Raw genomic sequence first — 21,947 nt, 5'->3', positions numbered from 1 at the left:
CCTAAGCACAGAAGTATGTTCTTAAGAAGGACACCAGGGCCAGGGGCGGTGGCTCACGCCTGTAATCCCAGCACTTTGGGAGGTCGAGGCGGGTGGATCACGAGGTCAAGAGATGGAGACCATCCTGGTCAACATGGTGAAACCCCGTCTCTACTAAAAATACAAAAAATTAGCTGGGTGTGGTGGTGTGTGCCTGTAATCCCAGCTACTCAGGAGGCTGAGGCAGGAGAATTGCCTGAACCCAGGAGGCGGAGGTTGCGGTGAGCTGAGATCACGCCATTGCACTCCAGCCTGGGTAACAAGAGCGAAACTCCGCCTCAAAAAAAAAAAAAAGACACCAAAAAAGCAGAAGTCACATTAAGTTCCAAACACCAAGAAAAAAAAAAAACTGAACAGAACTTCCTAATTTTGGTAATATTATATACTACCCCAAAAAAATAACTGTCCATGAGTTGAGATTTATCAATTTTATATACAGAAACCCCTATATATTTTTTATATATAGAAAAATATTCAGAACTCCCTGCCTTTGGGTGATAGAGGGACACTATGAAGGAGAAACAGGAATTTAGCCTTCTTCTATCACATTTATGGAAATGTGCAGTTTTTTCGGTGAAATTTAGGTTTGATATGGGAGTTCTTGTTCTCTAAGTAAGTTTCCCGTTTGATGGAAATTTGAAGCAGCACTGATTTTTGTCAATTAGCTTTAGATATGCTAGACTCTAGAACAGGGGTGTTAAGTTCATCACACTGCAGACAGGTTTGCAGTTTCCCTTGGTTCTCACTGCTTGGCATTACCTATCAAAGAGCAGGACACCTTGCAAACCCAAGAAGAGGCATGGGCTGAGGAGGAAAGGTAAGCCAAAAATATCTAACAAGCATGTCTACATTTGCACAATTTAGCTTTTCACAACAAAAAGCGAGGGGACTGATATTTTCTGCATCATAGGGCTCATAGACGGACTTGTAAAAAAAATCATATGATGATCACTTAGCATTAGGTAACATTTAAACAATCTTGGGTGCCTAACACTTGAAAGACTGATGATTTCAAACGCATGAAAACTTTGGTTTAGATTCCAATATTTCACAGAATTGCATGGTTTCAAATTCACCATAAAGAAGGGGCCTCTTTTGAGCATCAATTCCAAGAGCTATTTAGCATCAAGGAACCGCATTAGCTGTACAATTCATGATGATGTTCATTAGGAAAGGAGCTAGAAAAAAAAAAATCACTGAAGCTTTGATACACTAAAACTCACTATTAACCTGACGAACTATTATTTTCCAGGGAAGTGCTAATGATATGAAATAGCAAAAAATGTTACTAGTTCCTTAATAACAAATCATTTAAGAGAAAATTGCAACTTGGTATAGAACTCACCGAGCCCCTCGCCAATTTAATCGGGACCTCCTTTGATAATTTAACAACTAATTCCTGTCTGGAATTACCCATTCCAGTGCCTTTTTACGTGAATCTCATTTCATTTTTTTAATAAAGTGCTACCGGTAGATCTGCAAGTTGAGGAGAGCAGCTCAGGTGACACACTTGGCACCAAAAACAATATTGAGTGGTTCAAAATCCTGCGTGGGCACAAAATAGAAGAGGAGCCTAGGGAGGTGACGAGACTTATGGACTTCAAGAAGAGCAAGCACTGAAAACAGCAGTTTAAGTACCTCCGACAAAAAGCAACAAGCCTGCAATCCCCAGGTAAGCGGCCCAGTGGGAGCTGAGAGGATGGAGTTGCAAAGGGGGACCGCAGAGCCCGGGAAGAAGGTGCGACAGGCAGGGAGCCGACAGGGACCACACCAAAGCAACAGGAAGAACCCGGGGATGGGACGGGAGAGGGCAGGGCTGAGCGGGAAGGGGCGACAGGGATGGTCCAGCCAAGGCATAACCAGCCTTCACCCGGGCGCTCGCTGCGCGCACAGCGCCGCGCTGGGCACTTTGGAGCGCTCTCTCGGAGTCCCCCCCACCGGCCCTCCGATGCCCCATTTCAGAGACTGGAATGACGAGGCCGACCCCGCAACGCCCGCTCAGCTCTGTCACCCGCCCCGGGGCAGCGGTGGCTCAGCGCCTGACCCTCCCGGACGCAGGGGGTCGCTGGCGGCCGCAGGGGGCGGTGGCGTGGGGGCCGGCGCGGGCCGGGGCAGCCGGTACCTGGGCTCGGGCAGGACGATCCTCTTGCTGGCGCGGGCGGCCGGGGTCGCCTTGCTCTTCTCCATGGCCATCAGGTAACTGACATCGGCCAGCACGGCCTCCAGGTCCGCCATGTTGGCAAGTGTTGGCGGCGGCGGCGGCGGTTACTCCGGACCCGGACGGGACGCGCGCCCGCCGCCGCCGCCCGCCGCTCCCCGACCTGGGGGGGCCGCCCCGGGGCAGCCCCCCCTCCGCGCGCCCCCGCACCGCGCGCGCGCCGCGCGCCCCACCAGCGCCCCGCAGGCTGTAGCCCGCCGGGGTCGCCGCGCGCCTCCCCGCTCCGCCCCCTCGCGCGCCGCCCCCCGCCCCGCGCACGCGCGCCGTCCCCCGCTTCTTCCGCGAGGGTCTGCGGGGAGCGCGCGCCCGACGGTCCGCGCTCCGCGGTGCCCAGTCCCAACTGCCCGGCTCGGCCAGCGCCTCCCGACTAAGTCTCTACGGTCGCCCTCCCCTCGAGGTGGCCACGAGGGACTCCTCCTCCTCCTCCTCTTCCTCCTCCCCTTTGGCTTCCCCTCCCCCCTCCGCCGCCGCCGCCTCCTCCTCCTCCTCGTTTGCTGCGTGGACCTCCCGCCCCCCGTTCCATGCGCTCTCTTTCATCCAGAGAAGCCCTGGGCTGGATGCCCACTACCCAAGGGGCATCGGGGAGCCTCTGCGCCCTGGACACAATAGTTCTCCAACTGGACGGTGTCAATCAGCATCCTCCTAGAGGTCTGGGAAGGCCCAGGAAATACATGTGTCCCACCTGTCCCCGCAGGTGATGATGAAACCCCGTGCCCCAGCGGATCGGGCCCCTTCTTCGTGACCCTGAACACCGCCCCAGCCCCGCCGTGAGAATTCAGCGAAGAGTAAAAAGCTGAAGAAAGTTGCGTGTCTCAGGCTAAGCAAAGTGGAGTGAGGGCTCCCCGGCTAGGAACAGCTGCCCTTAGGGAGCCCCCCGTTGGAAAAGCTCTCGGCTTTAGAAGGTCACCACTCCCTTGCACTCAGGTGAGAGGTTTTAGTTTGGGTGTTGAAATGGGTGTTGAGAAATAGGGAGAGAGTATTCCAGCCCTTAGCGTTTTAAGGTCAGTACCGGAGACAATTAGGGAGCATCTACTGCGAGCACACTCGCACCACAAGGGTGATTTAGGGAAGTGGAAAAGCTAGATAGAGCCCAAACACCGAGACTGGGGGGAATTTCCAGCTTCCCGATCTTCAGTCTCGGTGTCTTTCGTCATCACTCCACCCCCCTGCCTGGGGTTTTCTGTTGCTTCTTATTTTTCTACAGTGTACTCACAAGTCCACATTCAGGATCCATGTGACATTCAGGCTGGAGTGGTGTTAAGGGACACGCAGGCAGTCTTAGGAAGACCTAAGCTGAAAAATGAATGTTCTAAAATCCCTTTCATTCACCTGAATTGTTCATGTGTTCCCAGGAGCCTAGACGTTGCTAGAATTTGAGTAAACGTTCTGTCCATAACTTACAGGGTTAAAGGGACCCAACAGACACAATTAAGGTCAAATTTCAGCTATTTCATTTAATGTCATTGCAGAAGCAGCCTGATTCCGTCATCAAGTAGCCTGATTCCCTGTTTTGTTTTCCATCTCAGATTGAGACTCAATCTGATTCCCTGCTATGCCTGTCTTCGCCATTGGTCACCTTTACCATATGTTTCTCAAGACCCCAGGCACCATAGGCATAAAGTTGTCCTGAAACAGACAATAGGAGCGTCACAAGTAGGGATGGCAGTCGAAGGAGCTTGGTGTGACAGTAGAAAGCCGAAATGACAGGCAAGCACGAAATACATTCATAAGACAAAGCTGTGCATGAGCCAAATATCAAACTTTAATCTTCTACCCACTTTATTTTTGCTTAAAAACAGGAAGACAGAATGTCTTGTCAAGGGTCACCCCAGGAGGAGGAGTAAATTCCCCCAAAAAAGCAGAACATATTTTTATGATTTAATTAATACAGTTTCTCTCAATGTATCTGTTTATCATTTGAGCATCCGCATGATCAGACCTGACTTCTGCCTGCATTTTCTTGCTTGTCTTCAGTTAAGAACCTTTTGGGTTTTTCTTTTTGCTCTTTTTTTCCCCCAGCAGTACGGTGTAGTAAGTTTGGAACAAGACGCACCTGAAATCAAATACCTGTCCTATGCCTGCAGGTGGGTGATCTTAGAGGCACTCTTTTACCTCCTTGTACTTTATTGTTCTCATAGGAAAAGTGGTAATGAGGCCTTTTACCCCAGGGTTGTTGAGAAGACAGAGGAGAAAAAGCACATAAAAATGCATTTTGTCAGGACGGTGGCTCACACCTATAATCCCAGCACTTTGGGAGGCTGAGGCAGGTGGATCACTTGAGGCCAGTAGTTCAAGACCAGCCTGGCCAGCATGGTGAAACACTGTCTCTATTAAATATAGAAAAATTAGCCAGGCATGGTGGCACACACCTGTAATCCCAGCTACTCAGAAGGCTGAGGCACAAGAATCGCTTAAACCCAGGAGGCGGAAGCTGCAGTGAATCAAGATCACACCACTGCACTCCAGCCTGGGTGACAGACCTAGTCTCAAAAGGAGAAAAAGGAAAAGTCATCTTGCCTGGCACCCAGTAGATCCTCAATAAAGGTCACAGCACTTCCTCTGTTTATTTTGCTTCATTTTACCCTGGCATGCTAGAGAAGATACTGAAACTAGTTGTTCACAGTCTTTGCCCTTAAAGCAGGAAGACCCCTTACCAAAAATAACATCTCCCTAGGGGGTTTCTAGAAACCAAAATGGCAAAAAACATTTGCATTTATAAACACAAGCAATTACTCTTTTGGCAGAAAGAACAAGGAGTCCAAAATGTGGTCCTCTCACTGAGGCCCCTACACCATTTGAGTCAGCTGGTTCATGTACCCAGGGGTATTTTTTTCTGGTATTTGTAGTGTGTGAACTTCTGTTCCCTGGCTGGCTCTCTGGTTGTCTCACTTTCTCCGCCCCCTCTTCTTTCTCTTTTCCTTGACTCTGTTAATACTGAGCAGCTTTTTGCGTTCACTGCAAACAAAAGGGGTTAATGACAGTGATGAAGTTGTCATTACTGACCTGCTGGATCCTGTTACTAAACACCATCCCCAGCCTGTGATCATTACAAAGAACAGAGAAAACAAATAGCAGCCCATTTGTACTTAGCTAATAGTGCTCCCTTGCAAATAATTATGTTTCCCACCCCACCCCCCCAGAGGATTTAAATGACTTAGGGCTCACGCTGCTTGTGATAATAGACAAAACTCCAACGTTCCCACAAGGTTCATGATGTTCTCTTTTCCTCTTTTTACGTCTCTCCGTCATTAGAGGAGATATTGCTGAGATGGGTGCATTAAAGTTTAGGCTTTCCAGAGGTTGTGATTCTTTTTTTTTTTTTTTTTTTTTTTTTTAAAAGACGGAATCTCTCTCTGTTGCCAGGCTGGAGTGCGGTAGCACAATCTCGGCTCACTACAACCTCCACCTCCCGGATTCAAGCGATTCTCCTGCCTCAGCCTCCCTAGTATCCTGTGTGTTAAGCTCCAATCTTCGTCATGTGAGAGTATTTGAAATGGATATAGATGATGACTGAGAGCTCAATGAGTCTTCAGATGAAGAGGAGGAGGCCAGTAACGAGCCTGTGAAAATAAAGGAAGAAGTGTTGTCAGAGTCGGAGGCAGAGAACCAACAAGCCGGTGCTGCCGCCTTAGCTCCAGAGATAGTCCTCAAAGTGGAAAAACTTGACCCTGAGCTAGATTCATAATCTAGCTTGCTATTACTGTGTGTGTCATTATGGCCAAAAGGACCTAGGAGATGGACTGAGATGTCTTGGACCACCTTTAATTTTCTTTGTGTGACAAAGAAATAAACAGTCAATTTTATTTTTTCAAAATTACAGGCACATGCCACCACATTCAACTAATTTTTGTATTTTTAGTAAAGACGGGGTTTCATCATGTTGGCCAAAATGGTCTCCATCTCTTGACCTCCTAATCCACCTGCCTCAGCCTCCTAAAGTGTTGGGATTACAGGTGTGAGCCACCAAAGTTTCTTTTGCCAACAACTTGAAATGAAAAAAGCGGAGAACTGACTGGCCTTATTTGTTTTAGATTCTGGACTTTACTAGGACTTCCTACTCTCAGAATCTCTGGACTATAAAAGCTGGGTGGGGTGGGAGCTGGGAACGTTCTTCTGGGAAATTAATCACAAATGAAAAGAAAATCAACTCTCAGACTCCAGTTAGAAGACTTTTGAAAATTGCAGAACATGAGTGGCCTTCATTCATTCAAGTCACAATATTTAAAGCAGTCCTTGCTAAAAAGAACTTGATTTTGTAAAAGCAGTGTCTTAAATAGAATTGCTTCTCAAGAAAACAACAGGAAATTGATGTCTGAATGGTTTTATTTACAAACATCTCGCTCTGTAAACCTCTGCAGGTATTTCCACGCTCCCAGGGGCCACCGTCCCATTTCACATATAATTTGGATCACGGTTCTGTTGGTCGTCACACACATCAAACGAATGGCTTTTCATGCTACTTTTATCCATAAAGCTATACAAACTTTAAGGGCAGCTGTATATGTGACAACTTGAAAAAGATCTGCCAAAAGGTGTGATACCAAGCTTTGCTTTTCATAGCACTAAAATGATGCTCACTACAGAAATACTTTCAATATGTGAGTGGAAACACATTTCTCTACGGGGACTCCTGGTCAGGGAGTCTCTCTAAAGAAAAGTCACAGTACTGTGGCTCAGATCATGGGCTCAGAAGTCAAATGAGAAGCCCAAGACCAGTCCTTCTGAGCTGTGTGAACTTAGACGAGTTGCCTAATCTCTCTGTGTCTCAGCTCTCTCCCAGTGTTGTCAATGGGAGTGCTGTGAGAGCAATGTTGTAAAAAGCGCTTAGAACTGTGTCTGGCACACAGAAAGCACTCGATAAATATTGACCTGGTTATCTGCAGTGCATCATTACAGCATCTCTACATCACAAGGGGCCTGATGGGAAGAGACCAGCACTGAGATTGAATAAAACAGTGCCGGCTCTCACCTGCTCTGCCATTGTCTCCTAAGCGGTTGTTTGTTTGTTTTTTGTTTTTTGTTTTTTGTTTTTTTTTTGAGACAGAGTCTCACTGTCACCCAGACTGGAGTGCAGTGGCACCATCTCAGCTCACTGCAACCTCTGCCTCTTGGGTTCAAGTGATTCTTCTGCCTCAGCCTTCTATGTAGCTGGGATTACAGGTGCGTGCCACCATGCCCGGCAAATTTTTATATTTATTAGAGACGGGGTTTCATCATGTTGGTCAGGCTGGTCTCGAACTCCTGACCTCATGATCCCCCGACCTCAGCCTCCCAAAGTGCTGGGATTACAGGCATGAGCCACTGTGCTCCACCCTCCTAAGCTTTTTAAATCTCACTTTTCACCAGTAACTAATGAAAAGATTGAAGGAGTGGGTCCCCTGAGGTCTTTTCAATTTCTAAAATTCTCCAGCTTTATTTAATCCTGCAGTGAATCCTTTTGCAAGGTAAAGAGTACTTACTCCCCTCAATAACCTCTTATGCGTTTAGGTTTTGTTGCATAGGGCAATGCCCAGGACATTGATGATTTTCACTGTCACCATAGCCCACAGGTGATGTGAGCAATCCATTAGCTTGTTTCTGGAAACAAGCCTGTATGTATTTGTTCCCCCAGCATCTGCTCTCAGCACACTGACTTTTCCCAGTATATGTGTTGGATGGATAAGTGAACGAATGAATGAATGACATAAAGATTGTAAATTGCCTCAGCCTTCTACTGGAAAATAACCTAAAGGAAAGGGGAAAATTGCTACTTAACACCACAAGTGCCACTCCAGGGATGCATTCTATGAAAGGAGGAGTGCTAACTGCCAGGTCCCCACTGGTCCTTGGTGCTGCTTATGGCCTGGAAGACCTCTCCTGCAGTCAAGAGCCCTGACGTGCTGGCTGGGCAAAGGTGAGTCTGGGAGCTTTAGGTGTAGCAATGGAGAGAATTCACTCTCTTTGCCTAAGAAAGAGGACTTAGAGGGGAACTTGAAAGAGGGAGTAAGAGAGAGGGCAATAAGACAGTCTGAGGCTAGGCACTCCATGCAGTGTGAGGCCAGTCTGGAGGTGGGGTTGTCTGGAAAACATTCAGCAATGGGACATCTGCTCTTCTGTCTTCTGTGGCATTTTAAGTTCTGTACAGCAATGTCGTGCTTTTCCTTAACAACTTCCCAGCTTGTATTTGTAGGTACTGAGATGCAAGGTTGCAGGGGAGGCAGGGAACCCAGACTGGGATCAATACCAGGACTGAGATAAAGGAACAGCTGTAAGACCAAGAGAACAAGACCTCAGCAAAATCAGGGAATTCGGGGCCCGCCATGGTGATGGGAACGTGGGCTCTGAGGAACCACAGACAGCCAAGGAAGACCTTGGCCTCTCCATGGGAATGGACAGCCCAACTTGTCTCCCTCTCATGGAGAAGATGACCTCTGGATATGTGAGTCACAAAAGGCCAGAACTTTTCTGCATCACAAAGTCACCTCTGGCCATTAGCCTGGTGGCCTTCCCTCCAGCATTCTGTCTGAAAGGACACATGCCATTTAGCTGGGAAATTATATCAAAACCAATCCAAGAAAGGCTAACAACGAACCCAGCCTGCTGAAAAAATGTGTGCAGATCTCCCACAGCACCCTCTTACAAACACAGGTCATTTGGAATAGCCACCTGGGCCAGTGGCAGCTGGTACTGAGCAATCCACCCCCAACTCTCAAAGCCCGTCTTTTCCTGTCCTGGTCAGGTCTGTTTCTTCTCTCTTGATCAACAGAAATGACTCCCAAACTACTTAGCACAGAGCAGCTCATGAGTATAGATTCAAATAGGTCATACTCGATTATGAAATCAGGCTGCCTGGGCCAGACCTGACATAACCCTGATCCCAAAGGACCACCCCTACCCTTCCCTGGGAACCACCAGAAAAGTGGTCACATGTGCCTAAGACGTGCTCGCCACCAGTGCCCCAGACACTTATGTGCTAAAAGGGCCAACATGCAGATTCGGATTCAGAGGTCCAGTTGGGGCCTGAGAATCTGCACTCTCTGCAAGCCCCCAGGTGGTGCTAACACAGCAGAAACATTGGCCTCTTAGGCCCCACCACGGACCTAACTAAAGCCAAATCTGCACTGGAACAAGATGCCCAGGCCGTCTACCACCCTGAAGTTGTTCATGCTGGCCTCACTTAGATGAGGGAGTTCCAGATTAGAGAAAGGTCAGATCACCAGAGCCCAAATGGGCAGCCACCAGAGTGAGGAGGAGAGGAGGGAGGGGCAGGTCAGAGAGGTCAGCAGGACTAGATTCTGCAGTACCTGGAGCCACAGTGGGGAATTGAAGCTGTCCTGGCTCACTGGAAAGCCAGTGGACGATTTCCAAGAGGAGAGTGACAAAATCAGAGGGAACATTTTTTTTTTTTTTTGTCCACTACACTAGTGACAGAGGGAACATTTTATAGGATCCTTCTGGCTGGGGGATACAGGACCACTTGTGGGGGGATAGGTGAATTAAGGGAGGTCCTAGAGGGATCTAGGGTAGCGGTCCAGTCCAAGAGACCTAGAGAGGGTAGCCACAGTAAGCAGACAAGCACATCGCACATGGTCCAGGGTGCTTTGCAGGCCTCTGAGTCGGTCAAATACAAAAGGAAAGCCCTCCCACTTTCCCTTCTCCCTGGAACAGATCTCTCTGACTTCTCACCTGGAAGCTACCCACAGGTTGCCAACTCCTCCTTCTGTTTCCTAACCCTCCCTCCTTCAATCCATCTGACACTTTCCTGACCCTGCTCAAAAACCTTCAATAGCTCCCCATTGCCTACCAAATGATCTACAACCTCCTCGGCCCACACTTTTATGTTCTACTTCTATTTCTGCCTGACCCATGACACAGTAGTTCATGCTTTCATTCATGCAACAAATATGTATTGAGTACCATCAACATGGAAGGCACTAAAAAGAAATCACTCATCTGCCAAGGCACATAGTCAATTTCAGGAGGGTTATAGCCACGCTGAAACGCTCTCCCAGATAAGTGCTCTGACTGCAGCAAATAAAAATAATGATAGACAACACTTATTAAATACTGTGTGCCAACTATCATGTCACTTTGTGGGACTATCTTAATAACGTTCCTCAGACACGTGTAATGGAGAGGGGTGGCCTCATTTTGTTTTGTTTTTGTTTGAGACAGGGTCTCACTCTGTCACCAAGGCTGCAGTGCAGCGGTGTGATCTCAGCTCACTGTAGCTTCAATCTCCTGGGTTTAAGCAGTCTTCCCACTTGAGTCTCCCAAGTAGCTAAGACCACAGGTATGTGCCACCACGCCTGGCTAATCTTTTTGTTTTCTGGGGGATGTTACCATGTTGCCCAGGCTGATCGTGAACTCCTGAGCTCAAGCGATCCACCTGCCTCGGCCTCCCAAAGTGCCAGGATTACAGGTGTGAGCCACTGCACCTGGCTGGTTGGCCTCATTTTAGTCAAAAGAAAAATCTCAAGTCACTTGGAAAATAAGTGCAACAACTAAATTCATAAGATATGAACTCAGGCAGCCTCAACTCAGGGCTTGCCCCCTTAACCCTTGTCCTCTGAATGTCTGTGTACTCTTAAGTCCTGGGGCTGTGAGTGAGAAACATAAAATCCACGTGTTAAAGTGCACAGGAAAACCCCATGCAAATTCTCTTTCCAAGTCACCTCCTTCCTGCTACTCCCACGTCCCCTCACGAAGCCGGGGTCACATTAGCCGAGTGATTGCAGCCTTGAGAGTTCTGTCCTCCTTTTCCCTTTGCCTGGAACACTCTCCTTCAAGGCCTTTTCTGGGGAGGGGGGTGGGGGCCTGTCACCATTCAGATCTTTGCTCAGATATCACCCCTGGCATCTCTGGGAGAGAAGCCACTGAGACACTTGTAGGCAATAATGCAAATCTGTCAGAAATTCTCTTGGGGGGCTCCTGTCATGTCCTAAGCCCTTTTCTCTGGTTTCCTTTTTACTGTCTTCCTCTCCACTTCCTCCCACCTCACCTTGCCCCGTTAGCCCTCCAGGAACAAGTGCCCCTCACTTCTCCTCCATGTTCTCCTCCCTAATCAAAAGCTACTCCCATCAAAAGCTGTCCTACCTGCCGTATATGCCTTAACGTGAATTTGTTGGTAGATCAGCTTTTCCAGAAATGTCTGTGATTTTTTAAAATTTTTATTTATTTATTTATTTGTCTGGTTGTTGTTGCTGTGTTTAGACCGAGTCTTGCTCTGTCACCTAGGCTGGAGTGCAGTGGCACGAGCTCAGCTCCCTGCAACCTCTACCTCTACCTCCGCCTCCTGGGTTCAAGAACTTCTCCTGCCTCAGCCTCCCGAGTAGCTGGGATTACAGGCATGCGCCACCACACCCAGCTAATTTTTTGTGTTTTTAATAGAGATGGTATTTCACCGTGTTGGCCAGCCTGGTCTCAAACTCCTCCTGGCCTCAAGTGATCTGCCTGCCTAGGCCTTCCAAAGTGCAGGGATTACATTACAGGTGTGAACCACCTGGCCAGGAATGTCTGAATTTTAAAACGTATGCTTGATTATAAAATACTAGGGTTTGCCTTTTTTTTTTTGAGACGGAGTTTCGCTCTTGTTACCCAGGCTGGAGTGCAATGGCACGATCTCGGTTCACCTCAACCTCCGCTTTCCAGGTTCAGGCAATTCTCCTGCCTCAGCCTCCTGAGTAGCTGGTATTATAGGCATGCACCACCATGCACAGCTAATTTTTTATATTTTTAGTAGAGACGAGGTTTCACCATGTTGACCAGGATGGTCTCGATCTCTTGACCTCGTGATCCACCCGCCTTGGCCTCCCAAAGTGCTGGGATTACAGGCTTGAGCCACGGCGCCCAGCCGGTGGGTTTGCCTTTCATAAAGGACATTCATACAACAGGATTGCTCTGTGTGTGTGTGTCTGTGTGTGTGTCTGTGTCTGTGTGTGTGCATGTCTGTGTCTGTGTGTCTGTGTGTGTGCATGTGCGCGCGTGTGTGTGTGTGTGTGTGTGTGTGTGTGTGTGTTAGGGTCAGCAGGCTTTTCCTCACCCGCAGGAATCATTCGGGCTGACTTTGTTCCGCCGGAGTAATTTCAGGCGTTGTGGGATGCTTATGAAAGGATGACATTAAAGTAAGGAGGGCCTCAGTTTCAATCCTGCTTAGACTAAGTGACTTCTCTCGGAATCCAGTTCTCTCCTTTATAATTTGAGGCTAATTAGCTATTGTAAAGATAATTGTAAGGGCTGGATGAGATCCCAGGATGCATGATAAGGGCTCAGTGGGGCCGGAATGCATGAAGTCCTCTTTGAGTAATCAGGCCTGATGGACCCCGTGCCTGGGCTTGAAGACACATACATACACTCCCCGAGCCCCCACTACTCATAATTGCTTCTGGAAAGAACCAAACGTGGAACTTGGCAGGAGACCACAAAATGTCCTGGAATCCTGGTCACTGTCGAGTCTAGAATGCTCTCCTCCAGAGAATTACATTCTCACAGCCAGTGTTGGAGCATTTAAGACTTAATTAGGGATTGGAACTGCTCCAGCCCTAATGCCCTCCTTCCTGTCCCTGTAACCAGCAAATGTCACTGTCTGTCTTGCCAGGCTAACAACCTTCCTCATCAGCATCACCAATCCCGGCCAGACATCAGTGCCCTGAAAAGAATCATAATCCAGCCACCATAAGTGGTAATTATCTAGAGGAGGAAAGGTCTTCTCCCAGGCCCTCTGGGGGCCAAGGAAGGTCTCACATTAAACAATTACACTGATCTCCATTGATGTCTTCAGTCCATCAGCCAACTATTCAGCAAATTTATCTTGAAAAACTACTGTATGTGAGGTACCAGGATGACAGTGGTGGACAGGTAGATACCCTCCCTCTTCACGGAAAAACATATTTGCAGGGAGCCACATCGGCAGTTAATTGATTAATTTATTAAAATTGTGCTACAAGCCAAAATGATACAATAGATGTCTCAGAAGAGTTCACAATTGGTTGTGGGTCCAGGAGGGCTTCTCTGAGGAGGTGACGTTTAAGCTGAGAACTGAAGGAGGAACAGAAGGGGTTCAGAGACAGCCTCCAGGTGGACCATACAGCCAGGCAAAGGCCCTGGGTGGCAAAGAAGGAGCATAGCTGGGCAGCAAAGAGTAGGGTGTGAGATGACACCTGAGACTGGGCAGAGGCCAGACCCTGCAGGGCCTTGGGAGGCCACACCAAAGAGCTGGATCTTTGTGTTGAAAGCAAGGAGAAGCCAGAGATGGGCTTTCAGCAGGGAGATGACACGACCCAATTGACCTTGTGAAAGAGAACTGACTGCTTTCTGGATGATACCCTTTCCCTCCCTTTAACACAGTCCAAAAAAAGGCATGAGTGGGGGTGGGGAGCCGGCTGGATTTTTCTGGAGGACTTTCCTTATAAACTGCTTTAAATAGAAATGAGAGGAAGCAAACAAATGATAGCTCTGTCCATCCAGGCCTTTATTTTTCTAAACAAACAAGGACCGAGGGCAACTGCAGGCAAAAGTGTTTCCACCCTTGAGGCCCTGAAAAGAAATGTCTGTTTCACCTCTTCCTCAGAAGTGCAGGGAACAGTGTGTCCTATGCAAATAGATGCCACATACAGATGGTAACTTGTTGAGCTAATTGGCTGGGGATAAAGGCTCTCCGGGGCTCACTCCAGGCCAGTGTATTTGACAACATCTGACCTCTCCCCTGTGCTCACTGATCTTTCTATCAGTCCAGCTCCCATCCGTGTGGACACTGAGCACATGATCAGGAAGCTTCCCAGACGAAACCCTTGCTCAAGAAATGTTGCTGCAGCTAACAGCCCACTGGGGAGTCTTTGTGACTCTTCTGATCCCCCTTAGAATCCAGCAAATGTGCAAGAGAAAAAGTGATTTCCCAAGACTGGAATTACAATCCAGATGTCATGGGATGTTTGGCTCAGAAAGCCTTCATGTGGTGGTCATGAGTTATAGGACTTCAGCAGCTCTCCAGGGAGTTTTCTCCCATCCAGAAGTAGTGTGGCTGTCTATCGCCAGCAGTTAAACTGGCTCAGATCTGTTGGCTGATGTGATATCGTGATTTGTAAATATTAATCTATATTCTTATTACATATTCATATATATTAGGTCTTCATCCGTTTCCTGACACAGAACTCCTAAAATCCTTGGAACCTCCAAAATGTTAAGAGTATCTTTTGCATGTTATAGGAGGACTGCTGGCTAGGGTCCCTAGACAACTTCAAGACAGAGGCTGGTTACCCACAAAACCAAGGCATGATTAGAGGGTTGAGACTTTAAAAAAAATAGGGTCTGCCTCTGTTGCCTAGGCTGGAGTGCAGTGGCACGATTACCACTCACTACAGCCTCAACCTCTCAGGCACAAGTGATCCTCCCACCTCAGCCTCTGAGTAGCTAGGACTACAGGCACACACCGTCATGCCCAACTATTTTATTTATTTATTTTTAGAGGTGGGGGTCTCACTGTGTTCCCCAGGCTGGTCTCAAATTCCTCGGCTCAAGCAATCCTCCCTCCTCAGCCTCCCAAAGTATTAGGATTACAGGTGCGAGCCACTGCACCTAGCCTAGAGTTGAGACTTTTAATTCCACCCCTCAGCCTCTGAGGAGGAGAGAGGAGCCAACGGGTGAGCTGACTACCAATGGCCAGTGATTTAATCAATCATGCCTACACAATGAAGCCTCCATGTAAATGCAGAAAAACCAGCTGAGTTCAGAGAGCATCCATACAGCTGAACGCATTAGGTTCCTGGCGTGTGGTGTGCCCAGAGAGGGCACAGGTGCTCCTAGCCCCATGCCTTGCCCTATGCGTCTCTTCTGTCTGCTGCTCATCTCTATCTTTTGTAATAGCCTTGTAACAAGCCAGGAAACACAAATACAGTATTTTCCCGAGTTCTGTGAGTCACTCTAGCAAACTAATTGAACTTGAGGAGGGGGTCATGGGAACCCCAATTTATAGCTGATTGGTCAGAAGTATAACTGACAACCTACTATTTGCAATTGGTCAGAGTGAATTGAATTAGAGGAAACCCAGTTGGTGTCCCCTGAATAATTGACTGGTTGCTGATGGGAAGAAATTTCCGCACTTCTGGTATTAAAAGTGCGGTGTTGAGTGGTATATGAAAGTAGAAAAGGCGCTTGAATTTTTCCTATCTCTATTAGCTGATCAAATCAGATTTCTTTTTTTTCCAGACACAGGGTCTTGCTCTGTTGCCCAGGCTGGTGTGTGGTGGCATGGTCATGGCTCACTGCAGCCTGGACCTCTTAGGCTCAAGCAATTCTCCCACCTCATCCTCCCAAGTACTAGGACTACAAGTACACATCACATGCCCAGCTAATTTTCTTTTTCTTTTCTTTTCTTTTCTTTTTTTTTTTTTTTTTTTTTGGTAGAGATGGCGGTCTCACAATGTTACCCAAGCTGGTCTCGAACTCCTGGGTTCACACAATCCTCCTGCCTTGGCCTCCCAAAGTGCTGGGATTGCAGGCATGAGCCATCATGCCCAGCCAAATCAGCTTTCTTGATTACATTCTGGTTTGTTTTTTTTTTTTTTTTTGAGATGGAGTTTCGCTCTTGTTACCCAGGCTGGAGTGCTGTGGCGTGATCTCGGCTCACCGCAACCTCCGCCTCCTGGGTTCAGGCAATTCTCCTGCCTCAGCCTCCCGAGTAGCTGGGATTACAGGCACGCACCACCATGCCCAGCTACTTTTTTGTATTTTTAGGAGAGATGGGGTTTCACCATGTTGACCAGGATGGTCTCGATCTGTTGACCTCGTGATCCACCCGCCTCAGCCTCCCAAAGTGCTGGGATTACAGGCTTGAGCCACCACGCCTGGCCGATTACATTCTTTATCTCCATGCAGAGACAAAGCTTTTGTATTAGTCCTTGCTGTGTAACGACATGACCACACACTTAGCAGCTCAGAACAAGAGGATATTTATGTGGCCAATAAACAGGAAAAAATGCTCAACATGACTGATCATTAGAGAAATGAGATAACATCTCATGCCAGTCACAACGTGATTATTAAAAAGTCAAGAAACAACCGTCGCTGGCAAGGCTATGGAGAAGCAGGAATGCTTTTAGTCTGTTGGTGGGAATATAAATTAGTTCAGCCATTATGAAAGACAGTGTGGCGATTCCTCAGGATCTAGAACCAGAAATCCCATTTGACCCAGCAATCTCATGAATGGGTATATACCCAAAGGAATATAAATCATTCTATTATAAAGACACACGCACGCATATGTTTATTGCAGCACTGTTGACCACAGCGACAACATGGAATCAACCCAGATGCCCATCAATGATAGACTGGATAAGGAAAACCTGGTACATAGGACACCATGGAATACTATGCAGCCATAAAAAGGAACAAGATCATGTCTTTGCAGGGACATGGAAGGAGCTGGAAGCCATTATCCTCAGCAAACTAACACAGAAACAGAAAACCAAACACTTCACGTTCTCACTCATAAGTGGGAGCTGAACAATGAGAACACATGGACACAGGGAGAGGAACATCACACACCGGGGCCTGTCGGGGTAGGTGGGAGAGGGAGAGCACCAGGATAAATAGCTAATGCATGCTGGGCTTAATACCTAGGTGATGGGTTGACAGATGCAGCAAACCATCATGAGATACATTTACCTATGTAACAAACCTGCACCTCCTGCACCTATATCCCAGAAATTAAAATTTAAAAGTAACTATATATGTTTTTAAAACTACACATTTATTATCTCAAAGTTTCTGTGGGTTAGGAGTCTGTGTATAGATTAGCCAGATCCTCTGTTCAGGGTCTTATAAGGCTGCAACTCTGTGTCAGCCAGGGCTGTGGTTTCAAGTGAGGCTTACTAGGGAAGGATCTGCTTCCAAGTTGATTTTAGTGCTGCCAAAATTTAGTTTCTTGTGGTCTATTGGATTTAGGCCCTTAGGTTCTCCCTGACTGTTGGCCAGAGGCTGCCATTAGCTCCTAGAAGTAGCACTAGTTTCCTTGCCACACAGGCCTCCCAAACATGGCCACTTACTTATCAAAGCGTCTCGAGATGGACATTATAATCTTTTACATCCCATCACCTTTGCATATTGTGCTGGTTAAAATCCAGTCATAGATCCTACACACACTCAAAGGGAAGGGCCAACAAAAGGGCCGGGACACCAAAAGGTGGGATCGTGGCACCACCCATTAGCCTAGAGTCTATCTGCCACAACTCTAGAAAGCTTTCCTCCATTGAAGAGAACAAAACTGTTAGTCACCGGTTCAAATAGCTTGCTACTGCATATATATCAATCTATTTATATATATTCTTAGTCCATTGGAGTCTTAGTCTGAACTGCCATAACAGAATACCTGAGTCTGGGTAATTTATAAACAATAGACATTTATTTTCTCATGGTTCTGGAGGCTGGGAAGTCCAAGAGCAAGGCGCCAGCAGGTTTGATTGTCTGGCAAGGGCTGATCTTTGCTCCCAACATAGTGCTTTGAACACTGCATCCTCCAGAGGAAAGGAACTCTGTGTCCTCCCCTGGTGGAAGGCGGAAGGGCAAGCCAGACTGTGTGAAGCCTGTTTTATGAGTGCTTGAATCCCATTCATGAGGGGAGGAACCCTCATGACCTAACCACCCCTTTTTTAAGAGGTGCTTCCTCTTAAAATCATCACATTAGCCATTAAGTTTCAACATCTGAATTTTTGAGGGAACACATTCAAACCTTAGCATGTGTGTGTCTGTGCATATATCTATATACGTACAGATATATAGATAGATATAGATACACATGTATATACACATATATATCTATATCTATCTATATATCAATATAGATATAGATATCTCTCTATATATATAAATATACACACACATATATGTATATACACACACAGACATATATGTAATTGATTGATAAATAGCTAATAGATAAATAGAGATATCATTTGGCTAAAATGTATCCTTTTAACAAAGAATTAGCTCTATCAACACAATGCACACACAAGGTATTGAATGGACCAGCCAGGGTGAAGGGTGGTTCCCCAGACTCCAAGGTGATACTTAATAACATAACATAATTACATATAAGGATACAACACATGGGGATTGTATCCCAAAGTACCTCAGACTAAACATTGACTCATTGGTGACAGAGTGAAAATGGATCACAGCACAGTGCATCCAGCAAGGACAAGGAAACCAGGGTGTTACATACACAGTTTGAACCTCAACCTTACTATACACTGGCTGAGAGGGCTTAGGCAACTGGCTTGACCCCCACAAAATCTGTGGCTGTTTATTTGAGAAGGAGGAATAATAGTAGGTTTGTCATGAGGACGTACTGACACAATGCGTACAGGTGTGCTTTATGTTGGAATGGCCACAGTGAAAACTACAAAGCAAACTGATATTGGCAAGGAAGCAAACGGAGCTCCCCTATGCCCCTGGTGTGAGTGTAAATCGGTTTGACCATTTTGGAAAGTTGTTTAGCAGCATCCACGAAAGCTAAATGCATGACCAAGGAATTTTAACTCCATGATATATATCCTACAGAGGTGAGTGCTTATGTAGACCAAGACAACTTGCCCATGAACGTTCACAGCAGCTTTATGCTCAGCCCGAACTCAAACAACCCAGGTGCTTATCCACCATCTGTTGCAGTGGTCCCCAGCCTTTTCAGCACCAGAGACTGGTCTCATGGAAGGTAATTTTTTCATGGGCAGGGTCTGGAGACAGTTTCAGGATGATTCAAGTATATTACATTCATTGTGCACTTTATTTCTATTATTATTACCTGGTCATATATACTGAAATAATTATACAACTCACAGTAATGTAGACTCGGTGGGAGCCCTGAGCTTGTTTTCCTGCAACTAGATGGTCCCATCCGGGAGTGATGGGAGACAGTGACAGATCATCAGGCTTTAGATTCTCATAAGCAGCACGCAACCTAGATCTCTCACATGCACAGTTCACGACGAGAATCTAATGCCTCCACTGATCCTGCAGGAGACAGAGCTCAGGTGCTAATACGAGCAATGAAGAGCTGCTGTAAACACAGACGAAGCTTCGCCTGCTCACCTGCAGCTCATCTCCTGCCGTGCAGCCCTGCTCCGAACAGGTACCAGTCTGGGAGTTGGGGATGCATGATCTTCCGGATACATTGTAACATGTTCACACAACATAATACTACACAGCGATGCTAAAGCGCACGCCACATGGCAGGCAGCAATTTGGTTCACACAGACATACTGTTGAGGAAGTCAGACACAAAAGAATCAATATTGTTTGAGACAACCACCATGTGAGAGTGAAAAACAAGCAAAACTGATCAATGTTGATAACAGTCAGAATAGTGGTTACCTTGGGTGGGTGTTGACCAGGACAGGGAGGAGGGAGCTTTCTGGGAGCTGGAAATGTGCTTTATATCTTGAGCTAGTTGTGGTTACATGGGTATATACATATTACTGAGCCACCTACTTACTGAGTTACATCTCAATAAAATATGTTTTAAAAGAAGAAAATAAAAGCAAAGTATTTGATGTTGACCCTCTATTCCAACCCCTAGCCTTCATGGCCATAGAGCAGCAAACTACCTTGACTGTCCTTACCTGAGACATCAAGAGAGAAGGCATCTGTCATTTCCCAGCCCACAATTTCTTCCACGCAATGATGCTGCCCAGTGAGGCAGCAAGGGTATGCAACTACGTAACTTATTATCTACATCTAAGTGAGTTATTATCTAATCCACACGAACTTGATCAGAGGTAGATGGAGATGCACAGCTTGCATCCTGCCTGGAGTTCTCCAGTGCAACACAAAAAGTCTCTCATTGCTTTGCTCCCTCTCTTCCCTCCATGCAAGATCCTCCCCACAGTGGGTCCCCCACCTGGGACCCTTTGAGATCTGCACAACTAGTTCTCTGTCTCTTTCTACCTCCCTCCTCCCTCTCCCTTTTTTAGAGACAGGGTCTTACTCTGCTGCCCAAACTGACATGATCATATCTCACTGCAGCTGCAACACTCTGGATTCAAGCAATCCTCCTGTCTCAGCCTCCCGAGTAGCTAGTGCGTCTTCCCGTATTCCTGTATTGATAACACTGTGGAGGTTTGGTGTCTTGAATCCCCATGTTTATGACCTGAATGGCCATTACTAGTTTTAAAAAAAGAAAAGAAAAACCTCTTGCCATCTTCTTCCTGCCATATAAATTATATCATGCTCTGTGACCACGGCGACATGAATGACAGGTGTTTCCTTCCACATGCATCCATATCACAGACACCAGCTGGTTTTAAAACAACTTGCTTTCCATTATGCTTGTCACCAGACAGGACTCTGCAGAGGAGTGTTTTCCTTCACTTACATCTATCTACTCATTCCTACCATACTGTCAGCCCTCTGTCATGTTTCCTGTTGTTCTCCACTGCTGAGCACGCCGTAAGGACTCGGTGAATGGGAGCGGTGAACACTCCTTAACAAACTGAGGGTGGCGATGGCAAGAAATGTGAGCCCTGCCAGATGATAACTCAGGCAGACCCATCACACTGTGACTGAATTCATCCGCAAACTGCTCTCACACTCTCCACTCTGACTCGAGGTATAACAAGCAACTTTATGATGATTAAATTCAATTTTGCTTCCTTCCGAGATCCTTCGCTTGCGAGAAGACAGGCCCTAGCTTACTGTTTTTTATGCTGAGACTCAAGGCCAATTGATAGGTCATGGAATACATTTACAGGGATGCTGGCAGCATTTTTACAGAATGAAGTAAAATAGAGTGGAATGAAGATCAGCAGAGAGAGTCATACACAGTAAGTTTTAGGCATTATTACGTGAAATAGTTGTTTCAGATGCGTGTGTGTGTGTGTGTGTGTGTGTGTGTGTGTGTGTGTGTATTCCACTGCTTTGTATTAAATAAAATGTACTTCTTACCATGCGCCACGATCAAAGACTTTCAGAGTCCCTGAGCCTGAAGATGAATCCACAAGCATTCCAGTCACTGCAAAGGTAAATTAATAAAATTGACTTCACCGGCCGGATGCGGTGGCTCACGCCTATAATCCCAGCACTTTGGGAGGCCAAGGTGGGCAGATCACGAGGTCAAGAGATCAAGACCATCCTGGCCAACATGGTGAAACCCCATCTCTACTAAAAAAAATACAAAAATTAGCTGGGTATGGTGGTGCATGCCTGTAGCACCAGCTACTTGAGAGGCTGAGGCAGGAGAATTGCTTGAACCCAGGAGGCAGAGGTTGCAGTGAGCCAAGATCATGCCACTGCACTCCAGCCTGGTGCCTGGTGACAGAGCAAGACTCTGTCTCAAAAATAAATAAATAAATAAATTGACTTCACCAAGTGAACTATAGAGTTGAGTTTCTAAAACGGAGGCCAGCCCCTGATCCGTGTTAGCCCTAACCAAGATATAACCACCCCATAAGAAGCTCTGCCTATGACAGCTTAAAAATTAGCCTCGCTCTGCCACTTTAATGTAGAAATGGAAATTGCAACCACCATAATCAATGCAAATTGTTTTAGGTGAAGACGCTCTCTGACCTCTTGGGTAGATGTAAGCTCTTTAGAGAACAGCCTTTGAGAGTACGGCCTTTTAAGAGATGGGTCATTCCTAAGAGGCCCCTTTATAGACTGAAATGAGTGCTGTGTGCTTTGGAGCAAAGTGCTTTACCTCTTTGGACTTCCGCTTTTTTGACCG

The 21,947-nt window shown here is 46.9% G+C and overlaps 2 protein-coding genes across 7 annotated transcripts in view; one reads left to right on the top strand and one right to left on the bottom strand.

Moving 5' to 3' along the window:
* GRK3 (G protein-coupled receptor kinase 3) overlaps positions 1-2,486 on the bottom strand; it is a 168,588-nt gene extending 166,102 nt beyond the window's left edge. Inside the window, exon 1 of the mRNA XM_035256379.3 lies at positions 2,162-2,486. Coding sequence (XP_035112270.1) covers positions 2,162-2,274 — 113 coding nt within the window. The 5' untranslated portion in view covers positions 2,275-2,486. The remainder of the gene's footprint in view (positions 1-2,161) is intronic.
* LOC103796330 (uncharacterized) lies at positions 2,126-6,552 on the top strand. 6 transcript variants are annotated; one of them, XM_054239721.2, is made up of 4 exons: positions 2,126-2,654; positions 2,952-3,181; positions 4,280-4,341; positions 5,621-6,552. In XM_054239721.2, the coding sequence occupies exons 1-2, from the start codon at positions 2,273-2,275 to the stop codon at positions 3,026-3,028; spliced, it is 459 nt and encodes a 152-aa protein (XP_054095696.2). In that variant the 5' UTR covers positions 2,126-2,272; the 3' UTR covers positions 3,029-3,181; positions 4,280-4,341; positions 5,621-6,552. The 6 variants fall into 6 exon arrangements, with proteins under 6 accessions (XP_054095696.2, XP_078192822.1, XP_078192816.1 ...); XM_078336696.1 differs by having other exon boundaries at positions 5,598-6,552; XM_078336690.1 differs by having other exon boundaries at positions 4,277-4,341.
* The last annotated feature ends 15,395 nt before the right edge of the window (positions 6,553-21,947 follow it).

Source organism: Callithrix jacchus, chromosome 1 (genome assembly GCF_049354715.1).
Source record: "Callithrix jacchus isolate 240 chromosome 1, calJac240_pri, whole genome shotgun sequence".
Classification (NCBI taxonomy): domain Eukaryota; kingdom Metazoa; phylum Chordata; class Mammalia; order Primates; family Cebidae; genus Callithrix; species Callithrix jacchus.
This window is presented reverse-complemented; position numbering and strand designations above follow the sequence as displayed.